The following is a 17,613-nucleotide window of genomic DNA, read 5'->3' on the forward strand; positions in this document are numbered from 1 at the left end:
AGAGCAGAGTTCTCCGGTTCGGGGACGTAATTCACACAGCTGGAGTTTGCATTAAAAAAAACACATTACTGACAATAAAACATTTCCACAGAATAATTTCCCCCATTTTATCAAGAAAAAAAATATATATCTATTAATACATTTTTAATATATACATTAATATGAATTTATTAATATAACTAAACTAAATGCATCTAATCAAAAGACGTTTTTCATTAATATTAGTGCTAGCAAATGATTAATCTTATTTTAAATGTGTTTAATCACGTTTTTGTTTGCATAACATGAGTGTATATTAATTATGTATATATAAATACACATAAAGTATAGTAATAATAGAACACAGTTCAGTTCAGAGCAGCATAAATGTTTGCCTTTAGTTTTAAGAGACAGACTTTTTACTCATTAGATGAACTTAAGTTTTTACGTCGTTGGCTGCTAGTTGCGCTAACTGAACGGTTATTTCCCAGATGTCTCACCTGGTCAGGTAGAGGCAGACTTTAGCGTAGGCGTTTTCATCGATGTACGCATCCAGCATGTCGAGCCGCTCGATTTCCATCAGGAGGTCACAGGCCTCGTGCTCGGCATTGTGGGCCATGTTATAGGGGACGATCTCTTTGACCAGCTTCAGCAGCACTTCCTGTTGAGCTTTATCCCCTTCCTCGATCTCCTGCCATTCTTTAGCCACCTCTCCGGCCAGATGCCTGCAGACACACACGAGATCACATCACAGACGGGTTAGACACGAGAAAACTCCCACAATGCACTTCTGAGCAACAACTACAAGTCTAACGGACGTGTGTGAGGTTCGTAGAAATCCAAAAACCACAAGAAATTATAAAAGAGAAAATAAATATAACAGATCACTGGTTTATTGCCTTATTTTAGCATAATTTATATACTATTTTAGAATTTATGAATATTTATAATTCGCTTTAATTGACATACTTTAATTTTAATTTTTATGTTTCTATTTATCTTTAGTTTAACATTTTTATCGATCATTATTTTTCCAATTTTTACTTTATAGAATTTATATATCATAAACACACATACAATTAGAATTTTTAAAAAAAAATTTATTTGAGTTTTAGTTCAGTTTAAGTTAAATTAAGTAGAGGCTTTTCTAATTTTGTCATGCACTTTTGTCACTTTTACATAAAAAAGACAAAAATGTATGTGTATATATAAATAATTATTACTTTTAGTTTTAATTTATTTTTATTTTAGTTGTAGTTTTAGTAATTTTTACTTTAACCTTATTTTATTTTGGATAGTGGCCAAAACAATATTTCTAAATTGTTTATACAATTTATGAAAATATTTGTAATTAGCTTTTTTTTTGGTATTTTCAGTTTTTATTTTAGTCATTTTGTTATGCATCTTTGACATTTTTGGTATTAATTTTAAACAGCATCCAAAGCAACATTTCAACATTCATGTTTCAGTGAGAAGAAATAAATTTTGATCTTAAAAATAATTCACGTGTGTGTAATATTGTAATTTGTTGCATTTTCAAACATTTTTCCATTACATTTTTTCTAAAATTGTAAAAATAATTATATTCTATATTATTCCAGCTTCATTTCAAAGACTGAAAATGATGTATAATAGTTCCAGTTAAACAAGACACGTATTTAAATGTGAATAACGGTTGACACACCTAATTCATAAATATAAATATGTAAATATAAAGCGAATTAGAATTTTTTTTTAAAGAACAAAACTAACAAAAATGACAAAGACACATAAAACGTTACTAAAGTTCGAACTAAAGTTCTCTTCGTAATGTTTTCCTTCCAGCTTGATCTGAAGGACTGAACATGGTTTCCAGCAGCTCCAGTTAAAGTGACACAGGTGTGATGTGTGTTTCTTGAGCAGGACGTACCGGACGTATTCGTGTCCCCACGAGGCCAGCTCCTCCTGGGAGCCCAGCAGACGATATTTCAGACACTCTCGCTCGCTGCTCATGGTCATAGCGAGGACAGACACCACGTCTGCACAGAAGTGCTGAGAGAAAGAAAGAGAGAGACTGTTACGCTCCTTTACTAGTGCATGCAACCTGATGGAACATACCAACTATACAAACTCTGTGGGGGGTACCTAAACTGAACCATTCACTATATAGGCTCCTACAACCAGGGCATCGCTGAAAATGTTCCTGTAGCTCAAGAGCATTGCGTTAGCAAGCGCAAGGTTGGGGGTTTGAATACCGGGGAACACAAGTTAGGAGAAATTTGTTAGCCTGAATGCAATGTAAGTCGCTTTGGATAAAAGCGTCTGCTAAATGCATAAATGTAAATGTGAAATGAGTGTGTGAGTTTGTATATAATTTCCGTGTGTCTGTCAGACACTGCAGATGTGCACCTTGTTCTCTCCCGGAGCCATGTTCTGGCAGATGTCCTTGAGCTTGGCGTAATGCGGTCGCAGGAACTTGAGCGGTTTGGGCACCGAGGTCATGGAGGTCGTGGAGGAGCGGATCTGACGCCGCAGTTCTTCCAGAGCCGGACGATACAGAGACGTGTCCTTCTCCTGAGAAACACAGAAGATGAGCGTCACATCTGACTCTTTATCAACAAGAGGAACAGAAAATGCCAGACGGATGCAATTTCCTTAACATGAGTGAAGTAGAATATTCAATAATAATGTGGGTCAGGATGTGACTTTATCCATTAAATTTATTTTTAATTTCAGTTATTTTTTCTACAAGGCACACACACACACACACACACAAACTCACACTCTCAAACAAACACACACACAAACACAGACACAAAAACTCACACAAACAGACACGTCTCTCTCTCTCTCACACACACACGTCTCTCTCTCTCTCACACACACACGTCTCTCTCTCTCTCACACACACACGTCTCTCTCTCTCTCACACACACACGTCTCTCTTTCTCTCTCTCTCACACACGTGTCTCTCTCTCTCTCACACACACACACACACCTCTCTTTCTCTCTCTCACACACACACACGTCTCTCTCTCTCTCTCTCTCTCTCTCTCTCTCACACACACACACACACACACTCTCTCTCTTTATCCATTAGGATTAGATAGCTAGCATGAGCTTTTTTTGTATCAGCAATTAATTTCAGAAATGCTTTCATTTTATATTTAAATTATTATTTTAACTTGTAAATCGTTTAAATATCTTTTTAATTTCAGCTAGCACTATTTCAGCATTAGTGTTCACAGAAACCTGTAAACTGACAAACCTGAGCATTGAAGCTCTAACATATGTTTTGTGCATATAACTTCTAGCACATTAAAAACTGTCTTACGGCATTGCAAAAAAAAAAACATTTTATTTCATAAGACATAATCATCTTTCAATTGACAAACGTTTTTCTATTACCATTTTTCTAATTATTATTATTTGTATTTTACTTTCGGTTCGGGTACTTTAACTACAACTTATTCCAGTTTCTTTCTTTTTTTATAATGATTAGAATTTATTGTGAAAAATCGGACAATGACATTATTGGTAAACATTTTGCACCAGCAAAAGTAATTTCAGTTATTAAGAAATTACATTCAAAATAAATAATTTTCTTAAAAACTACTTAAGTTCTTTTGTCATCTTATAGTAGCTTATTTTTATTAGCAGGCTACTTTATCCACCACAATTTGATTTGATAATCCAATAGACAATATTGTATGTACAGTTAGCCTATATTTTGACATACAGGTGTTTTATTTCACCTGAAATAAATAAAAACCGCACTTACAGCGAGTCTCTCCACAAGCATCTCTAACTCCTCCTGAAGCTGTTTGTCTTCCTCTGACTGCAAAAACAACAACATCTCGTCATATTCAATGGATCAAGCATTTATATCCACTCAGTCATTCACTAAATCACTGTGTTTATATGTTTATGTGCTGTATGAAGCGTGTTATTGTGATGAGTTAGAGTCAGGCCTGCACAGTGACTCAGGCGGAATTCAAACTTGAGTCTTAAACGCCTGTTTTTTCTCTCTCTCACCAGCTCCTGATCCTCTTTCTTCTCCTTGTCTTTCCCCGCCGGTTGTTTGTCCTTCTCCTCCTTGATTTCGGACTGCTTTTTCTCCTTTTTCACGGTTTCTTCCATGATTTTGCTGCTGCTGTTTCACTGAACGCGACTCACTACCGCTAACGATGTTTCTTCTTCTGCGGCTGATGCGCGTCACAGTACTGCAGTACCGCAGAAGATTACCGCCACCCACTGGCCGCACGGAGAACTGCACTCTGTTTATTTTCGATTTCCTGCAGGCCACAAGTTGCAGTCTCTTATTACAAATGTGTATAATTTTTATGATATAAAATACAGATACTATGAGCTTGTTTCCGCATGGGGACCTAAAAATGGCCCCACAAGTTCAAAATATATGGATATTAATGTCATCGTGAGGACATTTGGTACCGTTAACGTGATAAATGCAAGGCATACACATTAAATACAAAGCATACACACACACACAAACATATGTTTTCTTCTGTGAATTGAATGGACTTCTATTACTTTTCTGCTGACCAAATGATAGTTTCTATCTTGTAACCCAACCGTAAACCACACTTTACAGAAAACCTGTTTGCATTCTTACACTTTCAGAGACGCTTAATTTACTATTTTTCGTCCCTCTCCAACAGCAGGTGGCCCCAGAGAACCTCAGAAGCATAAATGAACACATATGTGTTTGTTTGAATGGATGAGAGTGTAATGATGGAGAGCTGCTGCACGAATCTCTAGTTCATCTGTTCAGTGTTCATGACTCTAAATCTGAACTATTTAAAGGAATAGGTCACTCACTTGCTGAAAATAGCCTCACCCTCATTCCATCCAAGATTAGGATGAGTTCGTTTCTTTATCAGATTTAGAGAAATGTGGCATTGCATCATTTGCTCACCAATGGATGTGAATGGGTGCCGTCAGAATGAGAGTCCAAACATCTGATAAAAACATCACAATAATCCACAGCACTCCAGTCCATCATTGAACATCTGAAGACAAAAGCTGAAATAAATCCAGCATTAAGAATTTTTAAACTAAAATATGAGTCTATAATCCATAATAACATATATCATTGTCATTGTCTCTCACATATTTGTTTAAACGCTGCTTGATCTGTGCAGATTTCTCTCCTGATTCAGACCAGAACACTTTTTCACTGGAGGAAGTGTTATTATGGATTATGGATTCATGTTTCTTAAAGCACACAATTTAAACAGAACGGATGGGTTTATATATGCGTTGGCACAAATGGCTAGTTATTGTTGTTTTGTGTTTTATCTGGGAAAAAAGGAGAAGTAGAGAAATGAGCTTTAAAGCAGTTATTAGAAAGATAATGCTGTGCGTTTGTTGCTTTCACACACTATGATCTTTTTTTACATAATACCAATTATTATATGCAGGTTTCTCCAGGCACTATCTCCTCTAAAATGTATTTGGAGTAAGACATCAGTCATTGTCTGAGATCTGCTACAAACACAGACATTTATTGGACTCAGAAAGGTCAAAGTCTGCTGCATGCAGGACTGTGTGTTACAGACATTGAGGAAAGTGTGATAAAATGTCAGAGAGGCTTCAGTCTCGCACCACGACTGTGTAACTCATTAAAAGTGTTAGATTATCATACGTGAGAGTCGAAACACTAATGATCCGGACACGTCTGACGGAGCAGGAGGCAGTTTAATGTCTGAGATCGTGTGTGTGAGGAGAAAAATTACATGTGAGACATTAATGACAGAATGAACGAAAAAGCAAAAGAGAATTAACTAAAGAACAAAAACAAAACAAATCAAAGAGAGTATAAACTAACAAGTATTATAAAAAAATAAAGAAAAAAACTGGAAAGGAAGCATAAGAAAAAGAAAAGAATGCAAACAAAAAAACAACCACAAAAGAAAAAGAATGTAAAGAAATGTGAAAATTTAAGAATGAATTAAAAAAGCATTAAATTAAGAAAAAAAATTTAATAAACAAATGGTAGAACAAAAAATTAATGAATAAAATTAAAAAAATAAATACAACATAAAACAAACAGAAAATGAATTAAATAAACCCAAGAATGAACAAATAAAAACAAAAGTATGAAAGAGTAAGAGAATGAAAGAAAAGGAAGGAAATATAATAAACAAAAATGAATGAACAAAAAACAAAATACAAAAAAGTGATAGACAAAAGATAGAAGAAAAACATGAATGAACAAAAGAATAATTTAACAAACAAAATATAGCATAACAAATGAAAGCGAGAATGAATAAAAAACAAGAAAAGTGTGAAAGTAAGTAAAATGAAAGAAAGTAAAAGAATGAATAAAAGACAAACAAATTTCAGCAAAATTTTGAATAAAAGATGGAACAAAAAAATGAAGGAAAGAATACTTAAACAAACAGAACAATTAAAAAACTGAACAAAAGAGTGAACAAATTAAAGAATCAACAAAAGAACAAAAATATATCAAAGAAAAAATAAGAGCGAACAATCAAAAAACAACAAAATAAATACAAATAGAATAGATAAGATAAAAAATGATCGAACAAGGAACTGAAAACGTGAAAAGAACAGACAAAAAAAAAACTAAATACAAAAAAATAAATTAAAACTAAAAACAACTGATTACACAATGAAAAAAACAAAAACAAAAGGACTGCAGTGACCTGTTTTAGGTGAAAGCTTGGATGTTTTTCTTTACCGTTAAGATCTTTTATGCATCACAAAGTTCTCAAAGAAACACGTTAAACCACAAGAACAGCGTTAATGGAAACAGAAAAAGAGAAAGCGTCTCAATTAGTCCCACACACGTACAGAAGCACATATAGCACACACATACTGTATATTTAAAGTTTGTTCCCCATAAATCAGCGCTCAGTTGTTGTGTTGATGAAATATTTCTCAGTCCTGTAGAACAACACCAGATTCATCATGCACACACTAGATTCGATTATCTTTATAAAGGCCTGTGGAACGAGCTGTTTTTGCGATGCATTTACATGTTTTACAGGTACGGCGTCTCTGGCCTGCAGTGCAGATGCTGTTTGCTCACAGATTACAGATCTAACACATGCACTATCATTAAACATTACCAACCATGCTTTCCACTTCAGCTCCCAAGCTTCTTTTTGAGCGCCAGGTGCGTGCATATATCTTCAAACCCCATCATAAGGACTAATTGTTGTTTATAGACTCATTTTGAGGCCTTTGATTCATGCATTTTCATTTATAGCTGACAACATGTAAACAGAAACCTATAGAGTCTAATAAAATGCTGGAAGCAACAGAGAACGTTCCCATTATGTTTATTAAAGGTCATGTGGATGTTAGGACAACGTGTTGTTTATAGAACATTTTTAATATTTGATGTGCATTCTCATAACGTTCCTAGAAGATTGCTTTTATGATTTTGATTCATTATTCCTGAGTGTTTTTATGTGTTAGCAGAAAATAACTAAGTGAGAAATATTTCAGCCTCAAGCGCTCCAGTCTTCTGCTTGATGTTTGTTTATAATGTAAGTAATAATAATAATAGTAATAATAATAAAAATGTGTGTGTAATGCATGGGGAATATATTCATATACATGCAAACTAGAAAGATAAAGATAAAACCTCTCTCTTTTTACAATTACTTACAGATAAGGAACAGGACCTGCTGAGATTTTTTTATAAACTCTTGCACCCTTTAATAATGGGTCATACTTAATCCTGGAATACATGAAAAAAACAATAAAAAAACAATAATATATATATATATATATATATATATATATATATATATATATATATATATAAAGTAAAATCAGGTCATATTTCATCCTGAAATAATAAAAAGAAAAAGAAAAATAACATTATATTTCACAGTGAAAAATTACAAAATGCAAAACGCCTTAATGATCCTAAAACAAGCTTTACTTATGTTAGAACTATTTCATATTTTAATAATTTAAAAATAAAAACATATTATATGTTTTTGTATTATTAAAAACAAGTGATATATCATCCTGAAATTAAAAAAAGATAAATAACATTATATTTTAAAACGAGAATATAAAAAAAATGCTAAAGTTCTTAATGATTCTAAAACAAGCTTCACTTATGCTAGAACAATAATAATAATAATAAAAAAATCCATCATATATATATATATATATATATATCAGGTCATATTTATTCTTAAAATTATTATTAAAAATTATTTTATTAATCATAAAATTAAAAAGAGAAATAAAATCATTCATAATTTGTGATATATATTTATATAAATATATTCATAATTTTCTTTACAGTTTTTCTGAGATTCAACCATAAAAAGGATTTTTTTTTACATTATTTAAACTTCACCTGATTTATTTGTGATCAAAGCAATCGATTACGTTTTTAAATATTTAAAATATTTGAAATGCATTTTGTGCTCAAATATCTGCACATAATGAGTTTATTCAGATAATAATAATGATTTTAAATAATGACTTTCTTCTCACCTAATTAAATATTTTTAACTGGCATCAATATTTATGTTCATTTATTTGCTAAGTTACCGTGTATTAATCGTGAGAGTGCACTGTTATCGTGCGTACAGTAACGTGATCATTACTGTAGAATAACCCTATGCATTTTACTTTATCATCTCTTCCATAACCTCATGATTCACCAACACAAACATCTTGGAGATAAATCAAGAGTTTCAGATCACCAACAATGAGGCGAGGTTTCAGTCAGGAAAGTTTGCGCTCCCTCCGGAATGGGTTTTGTGTCTTTGTTGCTGTTTCATGTGTTTTAGGCTTTGAGCTTCATTGGTCCTCTCGCTCTTTCTTCAGCTTTCATCTGACTACAGGCTCCTCTCCTCCATCCCAACCTTGTCGTCCTCCATCTCCAGAGTTTCTCCATCACCGAGGCCTCTGCGGATTCCTGTTTGAAGCTTTAAATTAATGTCACGTGCCTCAACTATGCGCTGAAATATTCCATAATTTAAAGTGTCTTCACTTATTCATGCAGGGTTTTTGCGTTCGCTCCCATGTGAGAGAATGAAGCTCATGAACAGGAGATGATTTCTAAAACCATTTATCAGAATCGGTACAATCAACGTTTATCTGCTTTTGCCAAACAGACCTTGACATTCAATGGAAAAGCTGCAAGAAAATAACATTTTTCAATCAATAATGTGTTTTTTGCTCAGAAAGGAATGTGGTGAGAAGCATTTAAACCACTTTTAGATAGAAAATGCAGGTAAAAACATGCTTTAAAACACAATGAAGTGGTTTTACTTCAGTGTTTTATATAATTTGTTTGCAAAGTTTGAATAAACTGATTAATTGTATCGACTACTTTTATGGCGATTTTATTGATTTATTTATTATTGGAGACATTTCGAGCAAGTAAATAAAAATGGATGTTTGTTAGGTTTGACCATAATAATCCAGCACTAACACTGCCATATTAAAACATTAAATTAAATTCTGATAATGTTTTCAAAATGACAGAATGGTATGTTCCTAACTTAACCAAGAATACAATCTTAAAAACAAAAACAAAACAAAAAAACGTTAAAACATACAGAAATAAACTTTTTGCGGTTTAAAGATTATAAAATGTAATCTAAAGTTTACATAACAAAGAAAAAACATTGTTTACATATAAACAATGGATGTTTTAAACATTAAAAAAAACATTCAGAAGTTATGTATTCATAACATTTTCTAAATTATTGAATTTAATGTTCCTTTAGCATTCATATAACCAAGAATAAACATTATTAATATGTTCTTAATACATGAAACAGATTTAGATTGAAAATGCAGGTAAAATGCATGCTATAAAACACAATGAGGCAATATTACTTTAATGCTTTTTGTAATATGACCTGCTGGATTATCAAATGATGTTTTTATAAAGGACTACTTCACATAAAAATAAAAACTTTGATATCTAAGTTTGAATAAATGCCATTTTCTTCTCATATTTCTGTATGGACTACTTTTAGGGAGCTTTTCTGTCATTGCTATTTGATGTCTGGAAATGATACTAATTTTTGTTAGGTCTGACTGAAATAAACCACCACGGACACTGACATCGCATTTCAGTCCACAACACAACAGGGTCTATTGTGTGAAATTAAATACATATTTCGTTGCCCATAGCACTCTTCTTCCCTCTTTTTTATGCACGGCAAGTCTCTGGGGTGTGATTAAAATTATTTTCAGGTTTTCGCTGCAGGGCAGATGCATCGTACATGTGTTTGATGCAAACTGCTAAGAAATTAGCAACCATTCATTAAAATCCTGGAGTTGCTAATGAAAAACAAAGAGGTGCAAGTTTTGGGGCCTTAAATTTCTGTGTATTCAAACTAAATGCTCTGCAGACAGATGGTGCATAATGAATTAGCAACGATTCATGAGCAACAGATTGTATGAGGATCTTCATCCACCACCTGCGGACTAAGGACAACTTTACTAGACAAATGTGCAATCAGAGAGTGAAAATCTAGCCTAGATTTTCTTTTTCTACAGTTCTGACCAAACTAACTTGAACACCACCAGATGGTTGTGTAACAATACTGTCCTTTTTAGTTTGAGTCATCAGTTTGCAGTGATGTTCGTAGTTGGTGGTGTTTTCTCTGAATAATGGGATGCATCATTTAAGTGGCCCCAGAGCTAGAGAAAGTGAATCACAGTTGAGCTTCTGAAGACTGATGATTCATCAGACATACAGATGCAAACTTTTAGCTTTTAAGGGGAAGTAGTTTAGCTTCTCAGCGTCTATTTATATCTTTAACATTAATGAAAACAGGCTTCCGCTTCACATATTACCTTTACATAAACACGGTTTAAACAACAGACAGATTTTTTTGGGGTTTGAGACATTAAACTTCTCCACAGTTGACATTTACATTTACTAGGATATCCTAAGCTATAAAAGAGCAACACAACTTTTGTACGACCCACTTCTTTTGATACAACATGCTCACCAATGGATCCTATGCAGTCAATTGATATTATTATGCCTCTCGTTAAAAACAACACACAACTTGATCCTAGAGAATTAGCTAATTACAGACTGATCTCAAATCTCCATTTTCTGTCAAAGACTAGAAATGGCAGTATCCTCAAATCATACTTATCTTACCATCATCAATATGTAGCGGTGAATGAAAAGGTATCATATTGATCACAAGTGCAGTATGGAGTACCACAAGGCTCAGTACTAGGACCGTTGCTTCTCACGTTTTACGTGTTACCCTTGGGAGATATCTGTCACAGTGTCTGGGTTGTGTTCCCTGGGGTTCCACTAGGTGTCCTCAGTTCCCAAGGTGTTTATCATATTATCACTTCCTGTCTCCTTATTTGATCACCTTCCTCCTTGTTTAGTTAATTGATTGTTCCCCACCTGTCTCCTGTTTCCCCATTATCCTTTTGTGTATATAACCCGGTCTGTCTTAGTATGGGTCACGGAGTCGTTGTTTATTCATGTCCGTCAGTTCGTGCCCTTGCCTTGTCTTCTTGTTTAGTTTATGTTTTGGATGGATGTTTCCTATTGACCCCTGCCTGGACTGTTTATGCTGTTTGGATTACCCCTTAATAAAAGACTTACTCGCAATTGGTTCTATCTCCGTGCCTCATTGGAACCCTGCCGTGACAGAACGACTCCGTCCTTCTAGGAACCAGCGGTATGTCGTCTTTCCGTTCCCCAGCCAAGATGGCGGAGCGGCGAGCCAAGTATCTTCGGTTGATCGCCCTCCGCCAAGAGGGAAATGAAGTGGGTGCCCTGGCTCAGGTGTTCTGGTCCCTGGCCGAGGGCATGGGCTACAATGATGCGGCCCTCAAGGACTATTTCAATGGCGGGCTGGATGATCCAGTGTCTCAGGAGGAGATGGCGCAGTTAGAGACACTGGAATTCTGGGAATTCGTGCGCTACCTGCAGCATCGGCTTCGGTGGGATGCCCCAGCCACTTCTGTCTCTTCCGGCGGGGTGGTCGTCAGCCAAGCACCACTGCCCAGGATTGCAACCAGCCAAGCGCCACAACCCAAGATGACCGCCAGTCCAGCACCACTGCCCAGGATGGCTACCAGCCAAGCGCCACAGCACAAGATGGCCGCTAACCCAGCGCCAATGCCCAAATTGGCCACCGTTCCAGCGCCACAACCCAAGATGGCCGCCAGTCCAGCACCACTGCCCAGGATGGCTACCAGCCAAGCGCCACCATCCAAGATGGCCGCCAGTCCAGCATCACTGCCCAGGATGGCTACCAGCCAAGCGCCACAGCACAAGATGGCCACTAACCCAGCGCCAATGCCCAAATTGGCCACCGTTCCAGCGCCACAGCCCAAGATGGCCGCCAACCCAGCGCCAATGCCCAAATTGGCCACCAGTCCAGCGCCACAGTACAAGATGGCCGGCAGCCCAGCGCCAATGCCCACTTTGGCCAACGGTTCAGTGCCACAGCCCAAGATGGCCGTCAGCCTAGCGCCACAGCACAAGATGGCCGCTAACCCAGCGCCAATGCCCAAATTGGCCACCGGTCCAGCGCCACAGTACAAGATGGCCGCCAGTCCAGCATCACTGCCCAGGATGGCTACCAGCCAAGCGCCACAGCACAAGATGGCCGCTAACCCAGCGCCAATGCCCAAATTGGCCACCGTTCCAGCGCCACAGCCCAAGATGGCCGCCAACCCAGCGCCAATGCCCAAATTGGCCACCGTTCCAGCGCCACAGCCCAAGATGGCCGCCAACCCAGCGCCAATGCCCAAATTGGCCACCAGTCCAGCGCCACAGTACAAGATGGCAACCAGCCCAGCGCCAATGCCCACTTTGGCCAACGGTTCAGTGCCACAGCCCAAGATGGCCGTCAGCCTAGCGCCACAGCACAAGATGGCCGCTAACCCAGCGCCAATGCCCAAATTGGCCACCGGTCCAGCGCCACAGTACAAGATGGCCGCCAGTCCAGCACCACAACCCCAGATGGCCGCCAGACCAGCACCACAGTACAAGATGGCCGCCTGTCCAGAGTCATGGCCCAAGATGGCTGCTTGCCCAGCGCCGCTGCACAGGATGAGAGTCTCAGCTGACCCTCCGGAGTCGAGTCAGGTGCCCGTGGACCCTCCGGAGTCGAGTCAGGTGCCCGTGGACCCTCCGGAGTCGAGTCAGGTGCCCGTGGACCCTCCGGAGTCGGGTCAGGTGCCCGTGGACCCTCCGGAGTCGGGACAGGTGCACGTGGACCCTCCGGAGTCGAGTCAGGTGCCCGTGGACCCTCCGGAGTCGAGTCAGGTGCCCGTGGACCCTCCGGAGTCGAGTCAGGTGCCCGTGGACCCTCCAGTGGACCCTCCGGAGTCAAGTCAGGTGCCCGTGGACCCTCCGGAGTCGAGTCAGGTGCCCGTGGACCCTCCGGAGTCGAGTCAGGTGCCCGTGGACCCTCCGGAGTCGAGTCAGGTGCCCGTGGACCCTCCGGAGTCGAGTCAGGTGCCCGTGGACCCTCCAGTGGACCCTCCGGAGTCGAGTCAGGTGCCAGTGGACCCTCCGGAGTCGAGTCAGGTGCCCGTGGACCCTCCGGAGTCAAGTCTGGTGCCAGTGGACCCTCCGGAGTCGAGTCAGGTGCCAGTGGACCCTCCAGTGGACCCTCCGGAGTCGAGTCAGGTGCCAGTGGACCCTCCGGAGTCGAGTCAGGTGCCCGTGGACCCTCCGGAGTCGAGTCAGGTGCCCGTGGACCCTCCGGAGTCGAGTCAGGTGCCCGTGGACCCTCCGGAGTCGAGTCAGGTGCCCGTGGACCCTCCGGAGTCGAGTCAGGTGCCCGTGGACCCTCCGGAGTCAAGTCAGGTGCCAGTGGATCCTCCGGAGTCGAGTCAGGTGCCAGTCACCGCTGATCCTCCAGAGTCAGGGCTAGTCACCACTGATCCTCCAGAGTCAGGGCTAGTCACTGCTGATCCTCCAGAGTCGAGTCAGGTGCCAGGGAACTCTCCAGAGTAAGGGCTTATCACCGATGACCTTCCAGAGTCAGGGCTTATCACCGGTGACCTTCCAGAGTCAGGGCTAGTCACCGATGACCCTCCAGAGTCAGGGCTAGTCACAGATGACCTTCCAGAGTCAGGGCTAGTCACCGATGACCTTCCAGAGTCAGGGCTAGTCACCGATGACCTTCCAGAGTCAGGGCTAGTCACCGATGACCTTCCAGAGTCAGGGCTAGTCATTGATGACCCTCCAGAGTCGAGTCGGGTTTCAGATGACCCTCCAGAGTCAAGGCTAGTCACTGTTAACCCTCCAGAGTCAGGGCTAGTCACCATTGACCTTTCAGAGTCAAGTCAAGTCACCTTTGACCTTTCAGAGCTGAGTCAAGTCACCGGTGATCTTCAAGGACTGAGTCAAGTCACCGGTGATCTTCAAGGACTGAGTCAAGTCACCATTGATCTTCATGAGCAAATGCAAGTCACCAATGGTCTTCATGAGCAGTGTCAGGCCAGCACCGATCTTCTGGAGTCCAGTAGAGACACCATGGAATTACCAGAGTCTCGTCCTCCCGTTGATCCGGCCGCACGGAAGTGGTGGGCTTCTGATCCGCCCTGGGGGCTTTGTGCAACGACCACAGGGATGTGGTGGTCTTCTGCTCCGCCCTGGAGGGCTTCCGCTTTGACCACAGGGGGGTGGTGGTCTTCTGCTCTGTCCTGGGGGCCTTCCGCTCTGACCACATGGTGGTGGTGGTCTTCTGCTCCGCCCTGGGGAACTCTGGCCTCGACCACAAGGTTGTGGTGGTCTTCTGCTCCGCCCTGGGGGGCTTCCGCTCTGACCACACGGACATGGTGGTCTTCTGCTCCGCCCTGGGGGGCTTCCGCTCTGACCACACGGACATGGTGGTCTTCCGCTCCGCCCTGGGGGGCGCTTGCCCTGACTACACGGTTGTGGTGGTCTTCCGCTCCGCCCTGGAGGGCTCTGGCCTTGACCACAAGGGTGTGGTGGTCTTCTGCTCCGCCCTGGGGGGCTTCATGTTGTTTTTTCCTTTGGTTTTTGTGTTAATGTCTGTCCCTGTTCCTTTCTGTCAGTCTGGCCCTCCGTCCCTCCCCCTGAACCTCCTCCTGTCCTCCTCCCTCCTGGTCTTTCTGTGTTGTGTTTACATTCTGGTGCCTGTTCCCCATGTTTTTCTTTTCTGGCCCTCCGTCCCTCCCCCTGAGCCTCCACCTGTCCACCTCCCTCCTGGTCTCTGTTTTGTGTCTGTCTTGGAGCGTCTGGGAGCCGCTCCGTAGAAGGCGGGTACTGTCACAGTGTCTGGGTTGTGTTCCCTGGGGTTCCACTAGGTGTCCTCAGTTCCCACGGTGTTTATCATATTATCACTTCCTGTCTCCTTATTTGGTCACCTTCTTCCTTGTTTAGTTAATTGATTGTTCCCCACCTGTCTCCTGTTTCCCTATTATCCTTTTGTGTATATAACCCGGTCTGTCTTAGTATGGGTCACGGAGTCGTTGTTTATTCATGTCCGTCAGTTCGTGCCCTTGCCTTGTCTTCTTGTTTAGTTTATGTTTTGGATGGATGTTTCCTATTGACCCCTGCCTGGACTGTTTATGCTGTTTGGATTACCCCTTAATAAAAGACTTACTCGCAATTGGTTCTATCTCCGTGCCTCATTGGAACCCTGCCGTGACAATATCATCAGGAAACATGGTGCTAGCTTTCACTGTTATGCTTATGATACTCAGCTCATGGCCCAATGAATGAACAACAATGAACTGACTGAAAAATGTATTGTTTGCTATTGTCCTCTTGCATTATCGACACTATTTTCATGCTTTACACTGTAACGCTGCTTCAACACAATCTGTATTGCATATAAAGCACAATATAAATAAAGGTGACTTGACCTGAATGGGTGCCATCAGAATGAGAGTCCAAACAGCTGATAAAAACATCACAATAATCCACGAGTAATCCACTGGACTCCAGTCCATCAGTTAACATCCGGAGAAGACAAAGGTGTGTTTGTAAGAAACAAATCCATCATCCATCATCCATAATCCGTAATAATACTTCCTCCAGTGAAAAAGTCCATCTCCTGTTTTTCCTCAAATCAAATTAAAGCCACACATTTATTTAGAGCTGTTTTGGACATTAAATAGTGCTTGATCTGTGCAGATTTCACCCCTGATTCATATCAGACCACTGGTCTTTTCACTGTAAGAATCATTATTATGGATTATGGACTCGCATTTTAATAATGGATTTATTTTTACTGTTTTTTGACAAGACATTAACTGAAGACTGGAGTAATGTGGATAATTGTGATGTTTTTATCAGCTGTTTGGACTCTCATTCTGATGGCACCCATTCACTGCAGAGCATTCATTGCTGGGCAAGTGCTATATTTCTCTAAATTTGATGAAGTACTCATACATCTTTGATGACATTAGGGTGAGCACATTTTCAGCCTATTTACATTTTTGGGTCAATTATTCTTACAGTTCACTGTTCTCAGACTGAAAGCATCATCTTACCATCCATTCTGTTCAGTCGTTTTGTCAGTAAAGTTGTTTGTATCTCGGCTTTTTCATCTGACTTTCCCTCAGCACATCAGGGGCTCCATTTAGTCATTTCTCATGCAGACATGCATTTGTGAAGGGAAAAGTCACAACAAATGACTGTCCATCTTTAGTCCTGTAGGCAAGGAGGATGTTTTTCTCTCTTGTAAGAATCACTGGAGAATCCAGAAAGCACTTGCTCTGCTGTTCCTGACACAAAAAGAAAAAAATCACCCATTGTTGAAGGTCTGTGCAGCTTTTTATTAAGAATAATGTAACCAGCACCAAATGGAAGTGCAAGAATAACTAGATTTGTGTTTCCTGAACATTACAACAACAGCAGAAAGACCCAATATGTGCAGGCAGAAAAATTCTGTTTTAGAATTAGACAATATGCTTCCACTGAATGATTTGACAGATGCATAAATAGATGGAAGAATTAATAGACTGATTACAATTTGACATGCAATTGAATGCAAATATATGCAATTTTACAGTGACATCACTAAAACGTTGATATACATTTTAACAAGGTCAAATAATATTATTATAATAAAAATGTTTCTTTCAGCATTCCTCGAGTACAAATAACATCATAAGATTATTCTGAGAATATTTATTTAATATATTGTTTGAATGCATATCAAATATGAATCATGAGAACTTTCCATTAACATTACTTTGAGAACATTTGTCCTAACATTTATTATATAACTTTTAAAGAATATAAATGAAAGTTGTGAGAACATTCCCTGTTAGCTGGGATAGCACCGGTTCATAATGAAATCACATTGATTTGATTTGTTTCAAACCTGTATGTGTTTTTTTTCTCTATCTTTTTTCTCTATCTCTATCTATCTATCCCTCCCTCCCTCCCTCCCTCCATCCATCCATCCATCCATCCATCCATCCATTCCTCCCTCCCTCCCTCCCTCCCTCCATCTATCCATCCATCCATCCTCCATCCATCCATCCCTCCCTCCATCCATCCATCCATCCATCCATCCATCCATCCATCCATCCATCCATCCATTCCTCCCTCCCTCCCTCCCTCCCTCCCTCCCTCCATCCATCCATTCCTCTCTCCCTCTCTCCATCCATCCATTCCTCCATCCATCCATCCATCCATCCAATGGA

At 40.1% G+C, this 17,613-nt stretch overlaps 1 protein-coding gene across 1 annotated transcript in view; it reads right to left on the reverse strand.

The window, feature by feature from the left end:
* The window catches only part of LOC132107669 (26S proteasome non-ATPase regulatory subunit 2), a 28,926-nt gene extending 24,752 nt beyond the window's left edge, over positions 1-4,174 (reverse strand). Inside the window, exons 1-6 of the mRNA XM_059513793.1 lie at positions 3,994-4,174; positions 3,740-3,796; positions 2,368-2,532; positions 1,889-2,010; positions 480-704; positions 1-39 (exon numbers count right to left, since the gene is read on the reverse strand). The exon at positions 1-39 is cut by the window's left edge and continues 120 nt beyond it. Coding sequence (XP_059369776.1) covers positions 1-39; positions 480-704; positions 1,889-2,010; positions 2,368-2,532; positions 3,740-3,796; positions 3,994-4,098 — 713 coding nt within the window. The 5' untranslated portion in view covers positions 4,099-4,174. The remainder of the gene's footprint in view (positions 40-479; positions 705-1,888; positions 2,011-2,367; positions 2,533-3,739; positions 3,797-3,993) is intronic.
* Positions 4,175-17,613: the final 13,439 nt, after the last annotated feature.

Source organism: Carassius carassius, chromosome 28 (genome assembly GCF_963082965.1).
Source record: "Carassius carassius chromosome 28, fCarCar2.1, whole genome shotgun sequence".
NCBI lineage: Eukaryota > Metazoa > Chordata > Actinopteri > Cypriniformes > Cyprinidae > Carassius > Carassius carassius.